The sequence below is a fragment of the Monodelphis domestica genome, chromosome 7, assembly GCF_027887165.1.
Source record: "Monodelphis domestica isolate mMonDom1 chromosome 7, mMonDom1.pri, whole genome shotgun sequence".
NCBI lineage: Eukaryota > Metazoa > Chordata > Mammalia > Didelphimorphia > Didelphidae > Monodelphis > Monodelphis domestica.
This window is the reverse complement of record NC_077233.1, coordinates 3,806,197-3,828,794: the sequence shown is the minus strand read 5'-3', so window position 1 is coordinate 3,828,794 and position 22,598 is coordinate 3,806,197. Positions and strand designations below refer to the sequence as shown.

General features: G+C 49.3%; 1 protein-coding gene across 8 annotated transcripts in view; it reads left to right on the top strand.

Moving 5' to 3' along the window:
- Positions 1 to 22,598, top strand: part of HECW1 (HECT, C2 and WW domain containing E3 ubiquitin protein ligase 1) — a 322,507-nt gene that overhangs the window by 224,578 nt on the left and 75,331 nt on the right. For 7 of the 8 annotated variants that reach the window (XM_056804109.1, XM_056804111.1, XM_056804114.1 and 4 more), the window contains 2 exons: positions 15,566 to 15,641; positions 22,071 to 22,240. In XM_056804109.1, the coding sequence (XP_056660087.1) occupies positions 15,566 to 15,641; positions 22,071 to 22,240 (246 nt within the window). Of the gene's footprint in view, positions 1 to 3,909; positions 6,114 to 15,565; positions 15,642 to 22,070; positions 22,241 to 22,598 lie in introns of those variants that run through there. The other variant, XM_056804117.1, reaches the window with a different exon arrangement.

The following is a 22,598-nucleotide window of genomic DNA, read 5'->3' as shown; positions in this document are numbered from 1 at the left end:
AGCAGCCTCCCCTGAGCTCTGTGCAGCTGTGAGGCTCCCTATAACTCCATCCTCTAGAAGAGATGGAGTGGAACAACGCACAAAGTCTCTGCTCCCCTGCTCAACCAGAGGGAAAAGAGAGTGTAGGATGAGCCCTACACCTGCATCTGGGTCCTTGTGGGCTGCCACTGGCCACGTCAGGCTACCTGCTCCTAATCTCACGTAGAGTGTCTTCTTTCTATTGCAGGGTAAGCCCCTGACAGGCCGGGGTTATTGTATTTTTATCTTTTCATCCTCATTGTCCAGCATAGTGCCTGGCACATAGTAGGTGCCTAATAAGTGCTTGCTGCAAGATTGGTTGGTTGATGAGATCCAAGCCTCCTCCTCCTCCTCCTCCTCCTCTTCCTCCAAGGACAGACAATATCTGACCAGAGGACATTGAGAGCTCCTCTATATTTAGAGCAGGAGAGGCCTTAAAGGCCACCCAGCCTAACCTCTCCCTGTTCCAGGAGAAAAAGCTGAGGTCCACGGCGGTGACTTCACCTGGCTGCGGTCACCCAGCTAGTCAAGTGTCGGAGCTGGGACTAAAGCGTGGCTCCCCTGGGTCCCCCTCATCCCCTCTCATGTCATGCTGCCTTTCCAAAGCCAGGAGCTCTCATTTTGAATGTTCTCGTGGTCCCTTTTCCAAGTGAGCCTTGAATCAAGGGTCCAGAATGAATGGGAAGCACGTCCTCAGTCCAATCAGCTGAACTCATTAGTGCCCACGTGTTGAATGGAGGAGGTCCTACTCCACCATGAAGGAAGCGGCTGCCAGCTGGAATGAGGTACGGGAGGGACAGTTCTTCTTCCCCCCTCTGCCATTCAGACTGCGGGAGGCGTCAGGAATGCCAAGGAGGCAGGCTGGGAGCAGTGGTGAGTGTGTCTGCAGGCAGATGGGAATGGGGCCAGTGAAGCGTGGTCCTGTAGCCGCTAGTCAACTCCCCATGGGAGCCAGGGAGCAGGAAGGGAGATGAGCATTAATGAGGTCTAAGGAGGCCTCGTAGCAGAGCCTGGGTAATGATGCCGAGAATCGAGGGCCAGGGGAGAGGCCTGAGGGAGCTCCTGCCAGAGTATCTCCCGCTTCTCAGTGATGGGAGTTCTCTAGAAAGAATGAGCAAAGTAGGGCTACGGTATGGACATACAGGGCACATGTAATTGTATAAAACACACGCTTTAGTAGTCAGGAGACGTGTGTTCACACACCAGCTATTCCCGTAACGGGCTGTGCATTCTTTTGCCTCTCAGAGCCTCAGTTTCCCCATATATAAAATCAGAAATGGGTTTCTCTCATCCCTTCCAGATCAGTTTATGCTTCTGTGACTGAAGCGGGGCTTCAGTCAGCCAATCCACAAGCATTTTCTTTCCCTGGCTTCCTTTAGGACTCAGTTCCCATTCCACTGTCTGCAGGAGACCTCCCGCTCCCCCCACTGCTGCTCAAGTCTCCCCGACAGCTGGCCTCCCTTCTTCTCTCTCTACCGTGTCTCTGCCCAGCTATTTCAGACTCTCTCTCTCCCATTAGCCTGGGAGCTCCTCGAGGGCAGGACGGTCTTTTGCCTTCCTCTGCATTGCTGCCCTCTGTGGCACAGAGAGCCTGGCCAATAGCAGGTACTCGGAGCCCCTGCAATACTTGTTCACCGAATGACCAAACTGGGCTCCTCCTGGCTGCCAGGCACTCGCTGCTCCTGGTGCTGCAGGGGAGGAATCTTTCACCTACAGCAAATGACAAACGGAATCTGCCAAGGTCCAGACTCCTGGGTCAAGGGGGCTTCCCATAAGGATCCCACAGATCCTGGAAGTATTGACTTCAGAGAACTCGACTGCTGTCTTGGGCCTTTCTGGGCGGATGACTTGTGGCTCCCCTCGACACCCTCTTGGATCTAGCCACACTGGTCTTCTTGCTGTTTCTCATACAGCACATTCTGCTTACTACCTCCATACCTTTTCCTAGGCTCTTCCCCCTCCTGGGATGCCCTCTCTCCATTTCCTTCAAAGCTCCGCTCGCCTCCAAATTCCTTTTAATCCAACATGGCTAACGATGGCCTCTCACAGGACGTGGCACACGACAGCCATTTAACCAATGATTCTTCTGTGAGTAGTTTGACGAAGCCCTAGAAGACCAACACCCCGACACCCCCTTGATTCTGGTCTCAAGGGAACGAATCGGCCACCATCGAGAACCACGTGCCAGCCCAGCTACTCTTGGGAACATAAAGACTAAGCAATGGAAAAATAGCTCCTGGGACTGTCTAAAGGAAAGATGGGACCCACAGGAAAGACGGAGGGGCTGACCCTGGAGCCAGGGAAGCTGAGCATCTCTACTGGCGTGTCTACAAGACATGTCCCTTCTCTAGGCCCATCCAACAGGGATAACAGCACCGACATGACTGGGCCATTGTGGAGAAGGAAGAGGTCATATATGGAAAGTAGGATTAAAACCTGGGATAATGGTCAGTGATGATGGCCTCCCATTTTATAGATGAGAAAACCAAGGCCTGGGGAAGGGACACCCGGGAAATAAGGGCCGGAGAGTCGACATATAAAGGTCGCCTCCTCTATAAAGGAAAAGGAGATAGGTTGTCCCGTGCCAATCAGGGCAGACCCTCTCTCACAGTCACTGTGGCAAGCTTCTTGCCAAGTCCTCCTTAGTAGGCTGATCCTTCGCCTGGGAGATGGTCACCTACCCAAGAGTCAGGGTGGCTTCAGAGAAGGCCAAGGAACGGTCAGGGTGGTGTTTGCTGCCCAGCAACTGCAGGGGGGACGCCAGGAGCAGAGCGGAGACCGGTCTGTCCGCACATTGGTCCACCCGACCAAGGCCTTTGATACCAGCAGTGGTGAGGGCGTGATCCCGGCAGAGCCTGACGGTCCAGAGAAGCTTCGCCTTGGGGTGCTTGCGTGCTTTCTGGATACGGGCCGATGCTCTTGGGCTTTCGCGGTTCCCAGTAGAGTGAGAGAAGGCCGTGGCCTTGCACCCGTGCTTTTTAGCGTGAAGCTTTCAGCGATGTTGTCAGACATCTCGAACAGGGAGGAAAATGGCAGCAAGGCGGGCTGCCCACTGAGGGCAAATTGTTTCACTCCCAAAGGAAAGGCTACAAGCCAAGCCTGAAGTGGAGGGCGGGTCCGCGGCCACTTCTGCTCCCAGATGACTGGCCACTCGATGCAGCAGGGCACGGATGGATGCTCTGCCGCTTGTGCTGACGATTAACACCAGGAATACCTTCCCAGTTCCTGTTGGCCTGACCACTGTGCACCGACCCCGCCGTTGTGATGCCATTTCGGTCCTCTTCGAGTACAAAGGACAAAAGCCAGCGTGTCCCTTTTCACTAGGCTTGGCTTCCTTCCTCCCAGTTCAGGGACCATCTGCTCAGCGCCTGCCGTGGGCATCCCTACTGCCCGAGGGATGGGGCGCAGGTAACTAGAGGGTGAGGCTGACTGCTATACCCCGATCCATCCCCAAACACTCCTAGGCGGGAGGCACCGTGCTCAGCCCTGGGCTTCGGCTGGGCCCCTTAAACACATTTCCCATTTCTCTGGACTCCTCATGTGCTATTTGAGTTCAGGCCGGGGTTGTGTAAAGCTCTGCCGGCACAAATCCCTGCGATGCCCTCGTCCATGCCAAAGGAAGTGTGGAGAGATGAGACGGAGCTTGGATTCCCCTTTGGCTCATTTCTTCTCTTCAAAGGGGTTTGCAGGGTTATCCGCACCGGGAGGGATTCCAGGCAGTGCTTTTGATCAGCAGCAGCAGCCCCAAACCCTCTGGGGAGCTCCTAATTAGTGAGCGCTCGAGCGCTTTAAATCCCAAAGTTTCTCCGTCGCCGCTGAGAGATGATGATTAACATCAAGGGCAGCGAAAGGCCCACCAAGTTTTCTTGGGGTTGGAAATCGTTCTGGCCCCAACGTGAAGGGATTTCTTGACAAAATCAGAAAAGGTTAAGGCAGAAGAAAATGTTTGGCTGAGTAAGGAAGTGTCTGTCCAGCGGTATGCAGCCTTCCGTTCTGTCCTCGCCCCACAGGGCTGACAGGGAGGCCAGGAGAGAGTCCCCAAGAAGCACTGGAGGGCAGTGGGGCCCTGGTAGATTGTCCAGAAGCTCCTTGTGGACAGAGGTGCTTGCATTTCCGTCCATGGAGTCTCTTCAGCTCCCAGAACCCTGGGGGGCCCATGGCAAGCCCCTGATACATGTTTGTCGAATGAATGAATGCCTTAGAAGCTACCAATCAGTAGGACCCGTGTAGTGGCTCCTCCATTCCCCTCCCCAAAGGGTGGGCAAGCTGCCCACTGGCAAGATGTGGCTCTGACTTGTAGGTCTCCGGAGGGTTTTCATCCCCCAGCGCTTCTCCCCTTCTCCCAGCAGGGCCACCAGAGGCACAGAGGACACCTGACTTTGGGACTTTATGCAGGAAAAGGTGAAAAGGGATGAAAATCCCCAGGTGCGTGCACACACCAGGGAGCCCCGGATCCAGGCTGTAGCCTGTTGCCTCCAGCACCTGTGACTTGCTCCTCTCTATACCTCTAAGCCCCTTTCTGCTCTAGAAACACATTGCCCTGCCCAGCATTCATGTTTTAGGCAAAAGCTTCCGGAAAACCCAGAGGTCATTTGAGCATCAGGCCCAGGGGCAGCTGGGAGCTGGGGGGGAAAGTCAGAGAGGGATGAGCAGCAGGCACCTCCCGCACCATGAAGGGGCTGCCTACTGTCCAGGGCTAGCAGCCTCCTTTACTATACATCTACCCCCCACACCCAGCCCTCAGCCCAGCGGCCAGCAGAGCTGACCCCCTGACCCCGCACCAAGACCTCTGTCCTCCTGTCCCTCACTGTACTCTATTCTTGACCAACAACAAAAAAGAGGAAGGATGGAAACGCACTTGAGGAAAATGAAAGCCTGGCAATGGATGCTCTGTTCATAGCCCCTTGTCTCTGAGAAGAAACCCTCCTGAGGAGCTCACCAACTGCCTTCAGAGATGGGACCTTCCATCGATGTGTCGACGTCCTCTCCAACAACCAAATCTTCTAGTTCATCAGTTCCTCCAGTTCCCATCACCTACATCTCTGGTCTACCTCAGCCACCCATAGGTGTGCCCACCCCTTAGGCTCCACCATCTTATAGGACTCTCAACTTGAAGATCACGAAGTCTGAAATTCTTTTGTTTGAGCATCATCCCTACGCCTTCCATCTCCCCTTCTCCCTCGGTCCTCCTCCTAAATCCATTCTTGGCTCTCGCTGCAGTCTTCAGTCCCCGATTTCTTCTCTGGCCTCACTTTCTCCTACTGGCGTCTCAACTCCTGGTAGCAGGTCACTCCCCCAGGAGTCTCCGTCCCCTTGTCTACAATTCTTGTCTTCCAACCCTTGAGCTAAAGCCAGCAACACGCTGGCTTGGATTAAGCCCCCAAGTAGCACTTCGCCTAATTGTGCTCACCTGCTCTCTTTCATCATTCTTCTTAACCTTTTGCTAATAATGGAATGAAGAAGAGAGAGACTGGTTGGGATATGGAGGAGACAGGTAATCAGATCAATAGAACTGATGTGTTTCCATGGGTCTCCCTGGTGTTTTGCTTTTATTCCTGTGGACCCTGGGCAGATGGTCCCCACAGCAGACCTCGTGACCCTTGCCGTGGCTTGGGGCTTGCTTATGCCAAGCTTGGTTCAGCCACAAACCTCCCACTGCTCTTCCAAACAGTTAATGCTTAACTCTTGGTAGATCATTACTCCCCAAACCATGTCCCTGGTGATGTAAGGGAGGCAGACAATTGGCATGTCCGCCCCCCAAGCTCCGTATGACCCCAGTGCGGCCGGAGACTCGGAACCCATTCTTAACCAGCTTGTCCCAGCGTTGCCCTGATCCGGAAGGGTCCAGAGCTAGCACTGTCTCCCCGGGGGAGGGACAGAAGCTCTTAAGCGAATGAAGCTGGCCACCAGGGATTTAAGGAGCCCATATGTGCTCACCCAATTGTGGAGGAACCCTCCGTGCTGGAGGTGCCAGTGTGAGCTGCTGGCTCTGCCGCTCCAAGCTTTCTCAGAGCTCCTAGAGTTTCCCCACTGGTGATACTGGCTGGGGACCAATAATTATGGCGTGCCCAGAAGGGGGCTGCCTCCCAGGGCAGGTGAGTAGAACCTTAATGTCTCTCTGTGTGGGCATTCACATGTGGGCAGGCATGGAGAAGTCTGACGTGCTTGGACCTTCTCTGCCACTTTCAGGTGTCTATTTGGAAAGACTCCATTCCAGCCATGGCTCCCAAATGGAGTCAATGTAGGGGGGGACCTGCCTGTCTGGAACGTATCTGGAGTGTGTACGTGTGTTTGTTTCTGGGTTGGCCCCTCAAATACAAGGGAGTTCCATCCTCTGATCCAATAACATTTTTGTCCAAGGTATCCAAGCTGTCCCAGCCAGCCAGAGCCCTTCCTCCAGGGCTTTAAGCATCTCCTGGGCATCAGGACACCTTTCCTCATTCTCACTGAAAGATGGCCCCTTCCTTGCTCAGTCTTACATCTCCTGGCTTCCTTTGTAAGATAGGCTGCATATTTACATCCAGCTTCAACTTAACTCCCAGCAAGTTGACTCTGACTACTTGCTCTCTGGAGGGTCACCAAGAGTCTCCAAAAGCTAAAGTTATGGGCTCTTTCTCAGTCCTCACCTTCCTGGGCCTTCCTATAGTTTTCAGTGGTTCTCTTTGCTCCCCGTTCCATCTGAACACTCTCCTTCCTTGGCTTCCATGACACCATTGCTTGAGGTTCCCCTCCTACCTGTGTGACCATTGCTTCTCTGCCTTCTTTCCTGGATCACCATCATCTCATTCCCCCTAAACTGGGGCTGTCCTCTACCGCTCTCTCCTTGGCCTCTTCTCTCTTTTCACTGATCTCTGTTCCACCATGATTTCTCCATGCAGGGTTCCCAAATCCATCTGTCCAGCCCTAGGCTCTATTCTGAGCTCCAGCTGCCTGCCAGGGAGCTCTTGAATGTGCCATAGACATCTCCAACTCAGGGTCACTACATTAGAGCATTCCTTTCCCCGTTACTCTGACCCTCTATTTCTGTGGAGGGCCTTCACGTGGCCACAATGAATTCAGCCCCAACGCCATAGGGATCCCACAGACCCCAGGGGCAGCTTGTGAAGGAGATGCAGCAAACCACTGGGGCAAGTGAGGGGCTTTTCAAATCCTCTTTTCCAGTCACTTGCTCCCATTTGTGGATCTTGTCCACCCCGGCCCTGCTCCCTGAGCCGTGGTGGAGGATTTAAGACTTCTCAGTGGCAGACACTAATCAATTTGGGAGTTACCCAGCAAGGTGACAGGTGACTCATCTCTTCAAATTCAAATGTTGGATAATGAAAAGTTTCCTGCCTTTGTGACTTGGACAAATCTCTTTACCTTCCTAAGCCTCAGTTTCCTCATATCATAATTAGAAGAAATTGGTACTTGAACTTCTTGTCTCAGAGGATTGTCACAAGGAACATGCCTTGTGAACTCAAAAGCACCATCCATGAGCCATTGTCGGTGTCATTAATAGCAGTAATTTGTGACCATAGGAGGCTTTAAGCTTTTCAAAAGATTTTTTCTCACATCAGCCCTATGATGTAGGTGGGCATAAAAGATGTTTTTATACACATCTAGAAGATGAGATTGTTTAGGTTCAACCAGATAAATGAATGAAGGATTTGAACCCAAACCTCTTTAATCTAAGTTCTCTGCTCTATCCACTCCACCATGCTATCCACTCACCTTTGCCATTCCGGAATGGTGTGACACTTGGACAAGAAATGCAAGTCCTTGGAAGAAACATAGACAATTAAATAAAAGTGGCCAGGAGCTCTGAGTAATAAGGTCTCCTTGCACCCCTCTATGCCAAAGCAGGCATTATTCTGAACAAGGGGCCAGTCTAACTAGAAGGGAGGCCAAGGGCAAAGGACAATCCTTAGCCAGGTCTCTGGTTGGCCATGGACTCTAAGGGTTATAACATAAACGACTTAATTCTTAAATTTGTTATGTGAGTTCGTGGACAATGGAAAGTGACAGTCTTTCTTTCTTGAGTCAAGCATGGTAGTGGGAGCTTGGATGCCCCCATGCTGCTACGCCTGCCCCTCCCCATGATCCTTTCAGCCTCAGTCTTCCTTGTGTAAAATTGGGATATCTATCTATCTAAGTATCTACCTATCCATCCATCTATCTATGTATGTATCTGTCTATGTATCTATCTAGCCATCCATCTATCGATCTCTCTATCTATCCATCTATCTATCTGTCTATTCATCTAGCTCTCTGTCTGTCTGTCTAGCTATCTTTCTATCCCCCATGAGGGATTTTGGAGGTGGAATTGATAATAACTTGCATTTATATTTTCCTGGGGTGGAGAAAGATGGAGCAGGTCACAGTAGGGGAAACACTCTGGCTCTGGAGTCAAAAGGCCCTTTCTCCCTACCTGTGTGACATGAACCTCTTCTGTCCTCAGTTTCTCCATCTGTACAATGAGATTGTTGAACTTGATGACCTCTAAGGTGCCTTCTAGCTCTAAATCTATGCAGACACACATCAAAATAAATAGAAATAGACAAAATCTCTGGACAAAAGATAACCAGTGTGAGAGTTGTTAGAGAAACAGAATTGGCAAGACTTAACAACTGACTGTCTCGCTGGTTGGGACTTCTGGGACCATCTAGGCTACAGTTCTCTCATTTTATAGATGGGAAAATGGATGCCAAGGAAGGGTGAGTGACTTGCTCAAGGCTCAGAGGTGGGATTGATACCTAGATACTAAGGAAGAGCAAAAATGGAGAATGGCTTCCCCTCCCTTTGCCTCAGTTTGCCCATTTGTAAAATGAGAGAGTCAAAGTTGATGGCCCCTAAAATCTATCACAGCTCCAAACCCAATAACCATGGTTGGCTTTTTTAGCCTTGCCATTACCTCCGTCTAGGCTAGTCTAGATTTAAAGCATCTTCGAATCCGGAGATCTTGATGAGAACTTGGATCTCCTCCAACCCAGCTCCCTTGTTTTACCTCATCCGAAATTACACAAAGAATCTGTTGCTGACTATAACTAAGCCTTCTGCCTCTCCCCCACCAATACCCAAACTATTGCTCTTCTTGGTACCTGTGAAGAAGGTTCCGCAGCCATCCACAGGGATGGCTTCTGGTTGCTGAAAGCCCTTCTATTTCTAAAGGTCAGCCCTGACCCAGAGCCCTCTAATTCTGCGATCTTGAATGAAGTCAAGGCAGATGGTGAAGAACCATCTAATATGCAGCTAGAATTCATGGAGAAGCTGGTTGCCCTCTTAACCAAGGATCCCAGGGAAGGCTTGAAGATTTCTTGTTGTCATGTTGGACAGTCCTTGACTGTGAGAAATGAAGATCTTTCCATGTTTGGGAGAGTTTATGGCAGGCTGCTAACCCAGCTACTCAGCATCATGAAATCATGAGGACCAAATTTGGCCCCCCAAAAGAAAGATGAAAAGACACCCCTCCCTTCTGTTGCAGAGGTTGGGGGCCCACAGGTGGGCCTTTTCCAGTGTGGGGGTTGGCTCTTCTGACCTTTTTTCCCTGTGCCTCTGGGTGGAGCATGGACTCTGACCCCTTTGTTTTAGAAGTCTCATCGTTGGTTAAGGGGCTTGTCAATGGCTAACTCATGCGTGAGCCTGGATATCCGTCTCCTCCATGGGTGAAACCGCAGATATAATCACCATGTGACTGGACAGAAAGCGGATCAGCATCTAGCCTAGATCTGTTTTGGGAAGAGACGTCAGACATCAGCCAACCTAACCCAGGCATTATAGAGAAAGGAATTGAGAGCCAGAGAGGGGATGGAACTTGCTCAAAGTCTCCCAGAGAGGGACGAAAAACTGCAGAGCATCTTCCTCTCGATGGCCCCAGGAGGTGGAGTGGAGGTGGGCAGGCAGTGCATATGTGACTGAGGTGAGGAGCCTGAAGCCCACCGAGATAAAGAGCTTTGCCCAATGTCATCTGGGTAGTAAGTCTGAAAGTTCAGAGTGGAACCCTGGTGCCCTGGACCCTTCTCCCCACTGTGGCCTGCCTCTGGACACAGGACAATGAGTAGCCCTCGTGTGCAGGTCATATGTTGGGCCCTTCTGGACAGCCCGCCCGTCCCCTTTCTTGAGGTTCAGTGAGTTCTCACCATTTGCATGTTTTAGAAGAAATATTGAGATGAATGTATCGATGGGTCAGGAGGAAGGAGGTCCTGGGGCCACAGTTCCTCCCAGAGCTTAAGGAAGGTTGGCCCCAGGGTGTGTTCTGACAGGCATCTCCACACTGTCGCCACCAGCAGCAGCAGCAGCAGCAGCCTCCTTCAGGGTCTCAAAACTGTGCACCCCTCCCTCTCCTGAAGCCCCCCCCGCCTCCCCAGGCCATACAGGAATACCAGCTAATGCTTCTCACCCACAACTTGGGGCCATTGCAGTAGAAGGCTCTTGCTGCCTCTGTCCCAGGGCTGCTGCTGCAGAAATAGAAATAAAGAGGGTCCCTGTCCCCAAGGAGTTCATGCTCTAGAAGGGAAGGCAACGAGGAAGCAGAGGAGTACGCACAAGGGGAGAGCATTTAGGGGGGGCTTCATGGAAGAGGTGGGACCTGAGTTGAGCCCAAGGGATGTAACCTCAAAATTTCTTAGACTTATAAATGTTGGAAATTTCACCATTGGGAAATTTCATACTTGAAAAATTTCCTATTGATAGTGGGTCTTGACTATTGGAATGTGAATCCCATTGGCATGGGAGGTTCCTTCTCCTTCCCTTCTTAAGATTACTTTAGGACAGAAACCCTTTGCTGAACAATGGAAAGGACTTTGACCTATGCTTAAGCATAGAACAGGAATTTCTTTGAGTCATGATTGATTTTAGAATTGATACAATGGAGATACTTGGAATCAATCTCCACCCTACTCAGTCCTAACAGGATTGAGGAAGGGCTGCAGCATAGATCAAAATTTAATTATTCCAATCTCTACCCTACTCAGGTTAACAGGATTTAGAAAGGGCTGTAGCAAAGGATCAAAGATTTAATTATTTGAAAATATGACCTTCAACAGACATGTGCAAAGCCAGACCTCTGGGCGGTCCTGGGTTAAGCTAGAGCCTCCATTGGCACAGGGAAATTGATGGACAGGTGATTGGTAGATGTGAGGACTGAGGGGAGGGAACTTGGATGGTTTCCTTAAAGATAGGGGGGTCTGAAGACTCGGGGGGGGGGGGGAGAAGTTGGTCGGTGTGGTTGGTGTGTGCTCTGAGAAGCTTGCTCTGAAGGAAGCTGGAGGTGGGGGCCCCGGAGACTGTTTCTCCATTTTGGTCACGTGAGTAATAGGGACTGATCTCTTTTCTTTGCCCCAGCTATCTAAGGGCTTGGGCCTTTTGGCCCAGCCTAAACAGAAGGGGTATTTAAGCCCTATTTCCTTCTCTCCCTTTTCTCTCTCTCTCTCTCTAATTACTTCCTCCTATTGTAATTAAACTCCATAAAAGATTGACTGCTGACTTGAGTTTTCATTTAGGAATTACATAGCTGAATTCCTTGGCGACCTTAAATTAATATATATCAGTCTTTTAAAGTGATTTCCTTGTCACAGGGGGGAGAAAAAGATACAAGTGTGTGTAGATACACCCAGTCCCATAATGGCTATATGTGTGTATACTATGTCTCCTGCAGGTGTGCATTGTATGATTCAGTGGCATATACACTATAGCACAGAATGTGTGTGAGTGTATACTTTCCAAAAGCGTTATGTTGACTTCTGGCTTGACATCACAGTCATGCTGTAAAGACCTCCCTCCCCTCCCCATGCTCCTGGAATGTGCCTCGTACATGGGAGAACAGTGAAACAAACAGCAGCAGAGTGAGCCCTCCCCCACCTCTCAGTGACTGGGAGGGAGGGAGGCTTCCATATTTGTTCTCCAGAGCTCTTGAGGTTTGGGGTTGGTTGGTTGGCTTTTTTCCCCTCATGTCTATTCTTCCCTTTTGAAAAAATCAGATGAATTTGATTTTCAAGGGAATTTGGCCACGTTGTTTGGGCCGGTTCTGACCTGATGTCAGTTACGTGATGCTCAATGGCACCACCACCCTCAGGCCTTCCCCCTGATGCCCCTTATGAAGTGGCTCGGCGGGTCCTGGACACACTTCCCTCTGGAACCGTGAGACCCAGGCCAGCCCTCGAGACCTAGGAAGTGAGCCAGCTGTCTGTGAGGACTGGCACGGGGCTGAGGCAAGAGACAGTGAGACCAAAGGAACGTACTATAGAGGAAAGAAGTGACAAGGGAGAGTCTGAAGCCAGGAGAGGTGGCTGCGGAGTTCCATCTGGGTGGGGGAATCATAAGATATTAGAGCATTACAGGGCTTCAGGGCTAACACAGCTGGGGTCACCTCCACTTGTTGTCTCTGGGGAAGGTGAGCTACTTGGATTAGCTTCATTGGATGTCCCTGACAGGAGTGGGATGTTGTTAGCAACCCTTTTGTTATCTGGGGTCTGTTGCCTGGCTGGGGCCTCTGTGTTTCCTGGTGCCTAGCTGGGACCTCCAGGTTCATCAATAAGTCAATAAGCACTTGTTTTTCTCAGCAATATTTGGTTTTTTGCTCGGCTCAGAGTTCCATATTCTCTCCCCCGCCCCCATCTCCCTTCCCCCTTTCCTCAGATGTAAGTAATTTGACATCGGTTCTACATGTGTTGGCCTGCACACATTGATATCATTCAGCAAGCATTTATGGAGCCAGATGTTATAGTGGGTGCTGGGGACCCCTAGGTGGGATTGTTGAAGCCCCCCAGGGGTTCACAGCCTATCCAAAAGGGAATAGATATGCACAGAAAAGCCAAGAGAAGGCTATATTGTGGTGGTCATCATGAGAAAAGGAGGCTTGGTGGGGGTTTGGGACTGCCCTGCCTACGGAGATCAGAAACGATGGCTGGGCTCCCTTCCCTCAGCCTGGGCCCTAGGAGGAGAAGGCATTAGCAGCTGAGGGAGGAGAACCCTCACTGCCTGAGGCATCTCAGTCAGCATTTCTCCCTACCTGTTGGCCCTTGGGAGATCAAGTCCCCTTCCCTCCTGGTGAGTGGGGAGAGGTGGGCTTGGGGCAGGGGGCTGTTCAACTGGGCTTCGTGCTTTCCTACCCACAATTCCATTGCCTTGCCTCATCCTCCCTGCCGTACCTCCCTGGGAGGTTGAGGAAACAAAGTGAGCAGCTGAGTGGAAACAAAAGCATTTATTAATAATCATGAGGCTTCCATGTAGATGGGGATTATACAAATGTGGAGTCTCTACACAAGACCTGAACCTGTGACCGTAGCCTGGTAGGGAATTCCTGCCTGAGCAAACTCCCTCCATCAACACGAGCCAGGATGTTCTTTGCAACTTCGGATCTGAGAGTGGCTTAGAGTGACTTGTCAAGGGTCATATGGTTAGTGAGGGTAGGAGGCAAGACTGGAACCCAGATCCTCCTGGTCTCCAGATCAGCTCTCTTCTCTGCCTAGCACACTCTGGAGGGGGGGGGGGTGTGCACATGCACACGCGTGTGCTGGGGGAGGAAGGAGGAGGGAGCCATGATTTGGAGGACTCTATGTAGATGTGTGCATACATACACATATATGCCCATATATGTCTAACACTTTGAGATCTGCAAATGTTTTAACCACATTATTATCTCATTTGATCCTCCCAACAACCTTGTGAGAGAGGTACTATGAGCAAACCATTTTATGTATGAAGAAACTAAGTCTGAGGAAAGTTAAGTGACTTGCCCAGGGTCACATAGTTAAAAAGTATCTGAGATTGGATTCAAACTCAAGCTCTCTCCCCTGGGGCCAAGCTGCTGCCCCTGAAGAGTACTTGATCAGGATCTGGGATTTCTCTAGGATAGGGAACTGTTGGGATAGAGACTCCCTCCATTGATGCCTATACATAAGACATCCTTTCATATATATATATATGGAGAGAGGGGGGGTATGTATGCAGAATATATACATAAACATAATTATCTTTTTTTAATGTATGTTGGGAAAGAGATTAACAACGTGGAAAAGGACCTCTTTGGACTAAGATACTCATAGCTGCGCTCTTTGTGGTGGCAAAAAAAAATGAAAAATGAGGGGCTCCCTCAATTGGGGAATGGCTGAACACACTGTGGTACCTGTTGGTGATGGAATACTATTGTGCTCAAAGGAATGAACTGGAGGGAATCCACGTGAACTGGGATGACCTCCAGGAAGTGATGCAGAGCGAGAGGAGCAGAACCAGGAGAACATTGTACACAGAGACGGATACATTGTGGGGCAATTGCATGTGATGGACTTTGCTACTACAGTGATCCAGAACAATTCTGAGGGTATTAAGACAAAGAATGCTCTCTGCCTCCAGAGAAAGAACTGTTGGAGTAGGAATGCAGATGAAAGCCCAGGATTTATCTCTTGTTAATTTGGGTATATGATTTGGTTGATTTTATAAGATTATTCACTTATGAAAATGAATAATATGGAAATAGATTTTGTGTGATAATACATGTATAACCCAGATTGAATTGCTTGCCAACTCCAGGATGGGGGAAAGAAGAAGAGAGGGAGACAATTTGGATTATATAACTTTGGGGAACTGCTGTGAAAATGTATTATTCCATGTAACTGGTAACAAAATAAATAAATAAATTGGTAAAAAATAAAATAAAATTTATGTTGGGGGCCTACTAGAGTCAGTAGTTAATCTCTAGAGCTGGTATTAAAAAAAAAAGGTGGCTGGACCCTTCCCTCATCCCCAAATGGTTTTAACTAGGGTAGTGCAGCTAGAGCTTTGCCTTAGGGCACTGATTTTAAGGGGCACCAAATTTAGAGGACCTGGCAACACTGTTAGTGCTTTAGCGGCATAGATGTAATAGGTTTTAATACTGTACCTATTGAGCATCTACAAATAATAAACCAGATGGCGGTGTCAGATGAGCTCTTTCCCCATCAGATGCTACTCCTGTCTTCCCACTAGCCCACTATGCAGCAGCCTTCCTAGTAGCTATCTTGTGTTGTGTCCTGTGGCTTCTGTCTCTCCCCCATTGACAATTCTCAGCACCCCACCTTTGCCCCCAACCCCAAGAGTATGCCCCAGGCAAACTGCCCTGGAAATGGTTCCTCCAGGTTGCCAGCTTGGGAAAGGCTATCAGAACTTTGGGGCCCCAGGGCTAACATATGGGGGTTCATGTAACCCCCAATCCTAGAACAATGCCCTAAAGAAGAGATTTCACTGCTCAGGCTCTGGGAAGGCAGAACAGCCAATATATAGATGTCCTCTGAGGTGTCCTGAGACACTGGAGGGCTGATCTAACAAGGAGACCTTTCTGCTGCCCCGGGGCCGATTATGTGGATTCTTACAGGAAACCTGATGAGCCAAGGATATAGCCATGGTGTGCCGGCCAAGGGTCTCCATTCTCTGAAGGCATCTCCCCAGAACGAGGCCTCTGCCCCATTGTTGCTTTGGGGAAAGTGGGGATTCCCGTGGGGGATCGTAGCCACAGACATAGCCTGGGGCCAGCCAGAGGAAGTTCAGCCAGTGCAGCCAACACTGACGTTGCCCCCCGATTCTCTTCTTCCAACAGATTTTGAAAACTATCGCCAATGATGAGGCTGCCCAGGGTCAAGGAAGCCGGAGACTGATCAGCTTCTCGCTCTCAGGTACGGTTGGCTAATGAGGGGCCCCTTGTCCTCAGAGCAGGAAAGTCCTGGAGCTGCCAGGAGTCCTGCACTTCCGTCCCTGCTGACTCTCTGGGCCTTCAGACACGTCAGCATCCCATTTGGGGACTGGCGGGGAGCAGCGGGAGCCTCATTCCTCGGAACATCAATTGGGATAGTAGCGAGGGAAGAGTTGCTTTCTAGCAGGAAAGGCAGCCTTTGGGCCATTCCCCAGTTAGGGATGGAGGGGTGGCAATGCGGGCCACCAGTAACATCTGAGGGGGTGCCCGAGGCTACAGGTCATTCCTTGTACAAAAAACATCCAGCGAGAGGCGTAGGTGGCCGCCGGCACTGGGGCTACCATGCTGGCTCCTCCTCTCCTCCTCCCAGCCCACTGACTTGGTGAGGGCAAATGTTGATGACTCAGACCATGGGAGACCAAATGAGGAAAAGAAGGGAAAAGTAGGAAATCATTAAACCAGAGCTCGGCCAGTGAGCTGACCCCAGAATCATTGAGACTTGGCTGCGGTGACTTCAAGCATGACCAACGTGTCAATGGGCACACTTGATGCATCCTCGTGTGTTCGGAGGTTTTTAGAAGCACATCCTAAGAATTCTTTGCAGTGGGCCCTGGAGGAGGGGAGGAAGGGAGCGGAGAGGAGAGAAAGGAAGCAGCAGAGAAGAGGGGGGAGGAAAGGGGAGGAAGAGGCAGTCATTGATTACCTCTGTGTTCTGGAACCTGCATCAGTTACCTACTGATGATGGACTCTGGTACCTTTCCCCTTCTTGTCCCCATTCCTTACCAATCAACCAATCAGTTAATCAATCAACCAGCATGATTAGCTCCTACTCAGGCCCAGGTCCTGTGCACATGGGTACTGAGACTCCAAAGACAAAAATGAGGCTCTCTCTGTCCTTACACTCCCAGTCCAGATGAGTAGTATAGGAAGTGATGCTGGATTTCCAGTCAAAAGGGCCTGGGTTCCAAACCTACCTTGGGCATTTCCTGGTGTGACTCTGGACAAGTCATTTTCTTGGTTTCCTCATTCATAAGATGAAGGGGTTGGGCTCCATTGCCTCTAAGGTCCCTTCCATATCCAAATCTAGAATCCTATGAACTTTCTTGGACCATTTCAGGCCCTGCTTCATCCCAGAAACCTTACCTGGCTCCTTGAACCCATCATGACCTTTCCATGTTCAGAACAACTATGCCACTGACATCCATTCCCCTTTATCCCCACTTGGGAGTTTGCTACCTTCTCACCTTCTCCAGTTGGGGCAGATGAATGTCTTCTCTTTATACTTTTATCCTTGAAGGTGAGGGCAGCATCTTCTGATCTCAGTCACAATCCTAAGATCTGTATGGTTTCCCAGTCCTTTTATGTAAATTAACTCTTTTGGGTGTCGCCACCTTGTGAGTTAGGTCTAACAAACATTGTTGGATCATCCCCATTGTCCAAATAAAGAAACCGAGGCTCAAGTTGAGTGCTTTCTCTGATAATAATGGGGAAAATCTAGAGTCAACACACCAGTCTTCGAATTCTGGTGACATACCCTTGTCATGGCACCCCCAATGCATTTTACCTTCTTTCTTCTGTCCCAGTTCTCAACACACACGAGACGATTTATGTAGAGCCCGTGGGAGGCAAAGTCACCTCTGGGGCCTCCTCAACCTCTTCTCCCAGCAGCAGTGCTCCCTCGGTCCCCAGGAGCCTGCCATAGTGAAGCCTGGAGGATGTACTTTTCTCTCTCAGTATCCGAGAGCCCTGAGATCATTCTGACGAGGTGGTCATTGAGGACCCTGTAAGGGCCACTTTGGAAGCATCAACACTTGTGGTTCATTTCAAGGTCCTACCTAGAGAAAGACTGCAAGGGCTTGGAGTGCCCTTCAGTGCTACTGCAATGGCTCTGATATGCCTCCTCAAGCACAGACTGACCTAAACAATGGTCAGTTCCTCTCTGTGAGGACATCACGCTGTTGGTTCAAAGCCCCAAGCCCACCGAGAGTCTAGATTTAGACATACTGCCTCCATTTTCTCCTGTTTTCTGTTACTGTTCTTCAATAATGGGCCTGTTGAGCATGTGTCTGGCTGACATTGCCTTGCCAGGAAGCTAGATTGAGAAAGATGGGGGAAGGCTTTGCAGGTTAGCTCTGAGGAGGAACTTCAGGGAAGTTCTTAGGTTGTTAGGTATCAACAGTAAAGATGAAGGAAGATCCTGAAGTCCCCTTCCCTGGGGAGCTTTGAGAGCTGAATAACTGAGCAAGATTGTTTCCCATCTTCCCATCTGACAGGAGGAAGAAGATCAGCCAGAAGGTCCTTCATGGGCCTTCTAGAGCTCTGGAATTCCATTTGCAAGGAGAAAAGACTTACAGGGAAGGCAGTGCAACTGAGTGTAGACATCCCGAGAGAGCATCTAAAGTCCTGGGTTCATTGGGAGCCCCAGTAACAACTGTGCCCCTTCCTGGAGAGAACTGAGTAAGGTTGTTAAAGATCTCAACAGGCTCCAACAGAGGCAGTTTCAAAAGTTGAAGTCTAATAGGCTGAAATGTACTCTTACGTTTGGCTTTTAAAATATCATTGTCGTCATGTGAGCTAATGCAAAGTAGGGTAAACAGAGGCAGGAAAGCAACATTCACTATGACTCCAACAGTAGAAATGGGAAGAACAGCAGCTGCAAAAACAGTGAAAAGGGAGTGTGGCCTGTGAAATGGTAACAAGCCTGAAGGAAGACAAGAGAGAACACACCTCACAGCCACGACCATTGCTTCCTAGAAGTGGGGGACCACCGCTGGGGAACGTGCCATAGAATACTGTTAGTTGGGCTCATTTTCCCCTCTTTTGTTATTCTTGTTAGAAGGGAGGGCTCAAAAGCTGAAAATGTCTGGGGATCTTTTAGGCCAATCCCTTATTTGGTGAATGAGAAAACTGAGCCTCTGCAGGGCTGGCTGACTGTCTCAGTTAAGTCAGTAGCTGATTGAGAGGAGTAGCAGAAGCAGTGGATGGATTTAGGAAGCCCCAACTTGAATCATGCTGGATGGAGACCTCATGACCTCACACGTATCACACAGACATCTCTGGGTCCCAATTTCTGCATAGAAAGAAAGAAAGAAAGAAAGAAAGAAAGAAAGAAAGAAAGAAAGAAAGAAAGAAAGAAAGAAAGAAAGAAAGAAAGAAAGAAAGAAAGAAAGAGAGAAGGGGAGGAAGGAAGGAAGGAAGGAAGGAAGGAAGGAAGGAAGGAAGGAAGGAAGGAAGGAAGGAAGGAAGGAAGGAAGGAAGGAAGGAAGGGAGGGAGGGAGGGAGGGAGGGAGGGAGGGAGGGAGGAAGGAAGGAAGGAAGGAAGGAAGGAAGGAAGGAAGGAAGGAAGGAAGGAAGGAAGGAAGGAAGGAAGGAAGGAAGGAAGGAAGGAAGGAAGGAAGGAAGACTAAGAATGAATGCTGGACAGAGAAGAGGGAGAAAGGGAAGGAAGGAGAATAGCCCAAGCAGGTTCAGAGCCAAACCAGGGATCAAATGGGTCCGTAATGGCCATCCTAGGAGAATGTTTGGGATGTGTTTCTTTTCTCCTTCAACACTTTGTTTCACACTTCCCCACAGTGAAATTCATCTGCCTACTCAAACAGCCTTGAAAATTTATTCAGACAGCCTTCACATTGCATTACCCAGCAAAATCCATCTTCTCTGAAAACTCAGAGATTTCACCATGCCCTTCTTCTTCAGATAATTTACTAAAATGCTAAGTAAGACCAGGCTTTTCTTTGAGTGTGTGTGTGTGTGTGTGTGTGTGTGTGTGTGTGTGTGTGTGTGTGTGTGTGTGTGGAGAGATAGAGACACAGAGACAGAGAAACCTTTCATTTAATCCTAACCTTGGTTTGCAATTTCTTTTTAAAAAGCTCTTACTATCTATCTTAGAATTGGTTCTAAGGCAGAAAGGTGGCAAGGACTAGGCAAATGAGGCTGAACAACTTGCCTGGGTCACACAACTAGGAAGTGTCTAAGGACAAATTAGAACACAGATCTTCCCATCTCTAGACCTGGCTCTATCCACTGAAACCACCTAACTGCCCCGATTTGCAATTTCTAATCTATGCTGCCCTAAATTCCATGGTCACTCAGTTTATAAAATGGTCCTTCCTTGGCAATCATTTCAAATTCTTCCATAAGTCTAGAATCCTTCTCTCCATAAAAGCCCTTTTTCTTCCATGCCATGTCTATGTCAGAGGTACAAGGTGGTGAAAAAATCGCTGGGCTTTTGGACTTGTGCCTGGTGGGGGGGAGGTGGACTGGGCATCCCCTCCTGGTGCCGACTTGTCTTTAGGTCAATCCTTTACTTCTCCAAACATCAGGAAGAAGGAAGAACCTGATCAATTACAGAAGCAGTGTTCTTTCCTGCTTGCCTGAGTGTTGAGAGGTTGGTTCTGCCCTTCTTTAGAGATTGCCCTTGCTTGTCCAGTGAGATTGGCCAGTTTAGAGATATGCAAGCAGTCGGCTGAAGGCGCTCACCCACAGGACTGGTGATGAGAGGAAACAAAGAATGTCCCCACACTACCTGTACCCTTCAGCAGCAGCTGCATGTGGCATAACCACAAACGTTTGTCTCCAAGCTGAAGGGAAGGGGAAGGAAAGGGGCAAATACACAGTCCTCTATTGCTTTCAGAACCATGCTACAAAATGCTTTATGTACATTACTTTGTCCCCAACAGCCTTGCTAGACATCTTGCAACATTCATTTGCATTTGACCCATAGGGAATCCATCAGCCAATTTATTGACTGCCTATCATAGTCCTGTAATACACAAGGAGCTGTCCTCTGTGCTGAAACGACCTCTGCGTTCTTCTCGGTCATCACATGTGTCAAAGTATGCTGTCTCCCTCCCACTATCATAAAGCAAGGGATGCCAGGTGTTTTGAAGCTGTGGCATCCCATCTAAGTATCTGTGCTCAGAGCTGGAACTAGGATGTGGTGACTAGACTTTGGGGCGTTGCACCAAAGCTGTAAATTTACAGGCATTGATAACACTGTAGGATTGTTGTGGGAGTGAGGGTAGAAATAGGTTACTACTGGGATGGTCTCAGCTCCAACCTGATCTCTCCTAACCATCTTAGTGAGGAAAGAGTTCAGAAGCTATAACTGGCAGGACTTGAATTCAAGCCATACCTACTCAATTCTCTTAGTGCTCACAGTCCCTGTATTTCCTTTTGTTTCTCTTTTTAAACATTCTCGACTTGACTCATCAAGCCATCCTGACTAGTTCTCCCCTCTGTGACCTCTATGCCCCACCATACGCACCAACTTGTCTAATCTTGCCAGTGAAGACAGAGGAGACAGCCTTCCCTCCACCCCAATGATGACCAGAAGATTTACCAATGGTTTCTCTAAAGTCTGTACCTTTACTCAAAGATTGCAGCAGATTCTGATCTCCCTGATATGGGTTCTTCTTCCAGTGATGCCTTCTTCATTCATGCCTGTCTGTCCTTTGTGCCTTGTTCATGTCCTCCCATAAATCATCACAGAATGTCCCTCCAATGTGCAGGTGACTTTCCTTTCTCATCCCCCTTGCCATGACAAGGGTGCCCCATACCACTGGATACTATCAGCCACTCTCACTCTCGCCAGGTGTCTCGTTTGGTTCTTTGATGCCATCCCTTCTTCTTGTGCTTCTCCATAATTCCTCTTTTCAATGTTTTATTCTGCTCTCACCCATCAACACTGGCCTTTGGGCAGCCTTCATCGTCATTCCTAAGGTGTTCTCTACCTTATAGCCCTACAGCAACACTCTTTTATAAGAACTCAAACAGCAGCATCCACCCTGATAGCTTTCCTCAGTTATGATCTGACACTTTCCTAGAGGTTGCTGGGAGTTGTGCAATGATGAGAGCTAGATTAATTAATTTATCACACGGAGTTCTGGCTGTGAACCACCAGGTCTGCTGGACATTAATGTGCCAGAACTCTCTGTCAGCTCCCTAGTTCAAGACACATAATTTGATTCAACCCAAAGGACCTTTATTAAGCACATACTGTGTGCATGGAAGGCACCGTGCTAGATGCTGGAGATACGACAAAAAAAATTAAGACTATTTCCACACTGGAGGAGCTAACATTCTATTAGAGGAATACTGGGCAACAGAATTGCAGAGAGGCGAATCCAAAGCAAATTGAGGAGAGTTTACTGCAGAGATCAAGATAGACTTCCTGTAGGAGGTGGCATTTGAGTTGATTCCAAAGGAAGTCGGAATTCTCAGAGCAGAGATGAGGAGGGAAAGCCTTTCAGATGTGGAAAATCTGTGAAAATGATGGGCATGAGAGAGGATTGTGGGCAGATTGAAACATTTTCCAGATTTTTATCCTTTTATTCCCTCTTAAATAAGGACTGATCCAAGCACTGATTCCTCAAAAGTACATTTCAGCCTTTGAATTTCCTTCCTTTAATAGATTTCCAGGCCATGGGGCTGAAGAAAGGGATGTTCTTTAATCCTGATCCTTACCTCAAGATTTCCATCCAGCCAGGGAAACACAGCATCTTTCCAGCCCTTCCTCATCATGGCCAGGAGAAGAGGTCCAAGATCATCTGTAACACCGTGAACCCCATCTGGCAAGCAGAGGTGTGCAGGGGATGGGCTTGGGGCAGGGCAGGAGAATGGAGGGGGGAGGTGTAACTCCAGCAATGCAGCCAGAGTGGTTAAAGCCAACAGGCACGATGGCCAGGACTCAGTCAAACGAAAGGTGAAGGCCATCTGGCAATACCCTGCTAAGCAAAGCTGCAGAGCTCAAATGGAATGGCCCCTCTCCCCTTGTACTCCATCTCCCTCGGAGGCTTCATAGCAGTGGCATCCAGAAAAGTGGACGGGAAATCGGCACCCCCAATTCGCACCTAATGGATGGGGGTCCAAAATAGCCTCGAGTGCCAGGAGTCATCGGGCTGATGTGTAGCAAGTGTTTAAGATTCATTTTGTGCTGTTG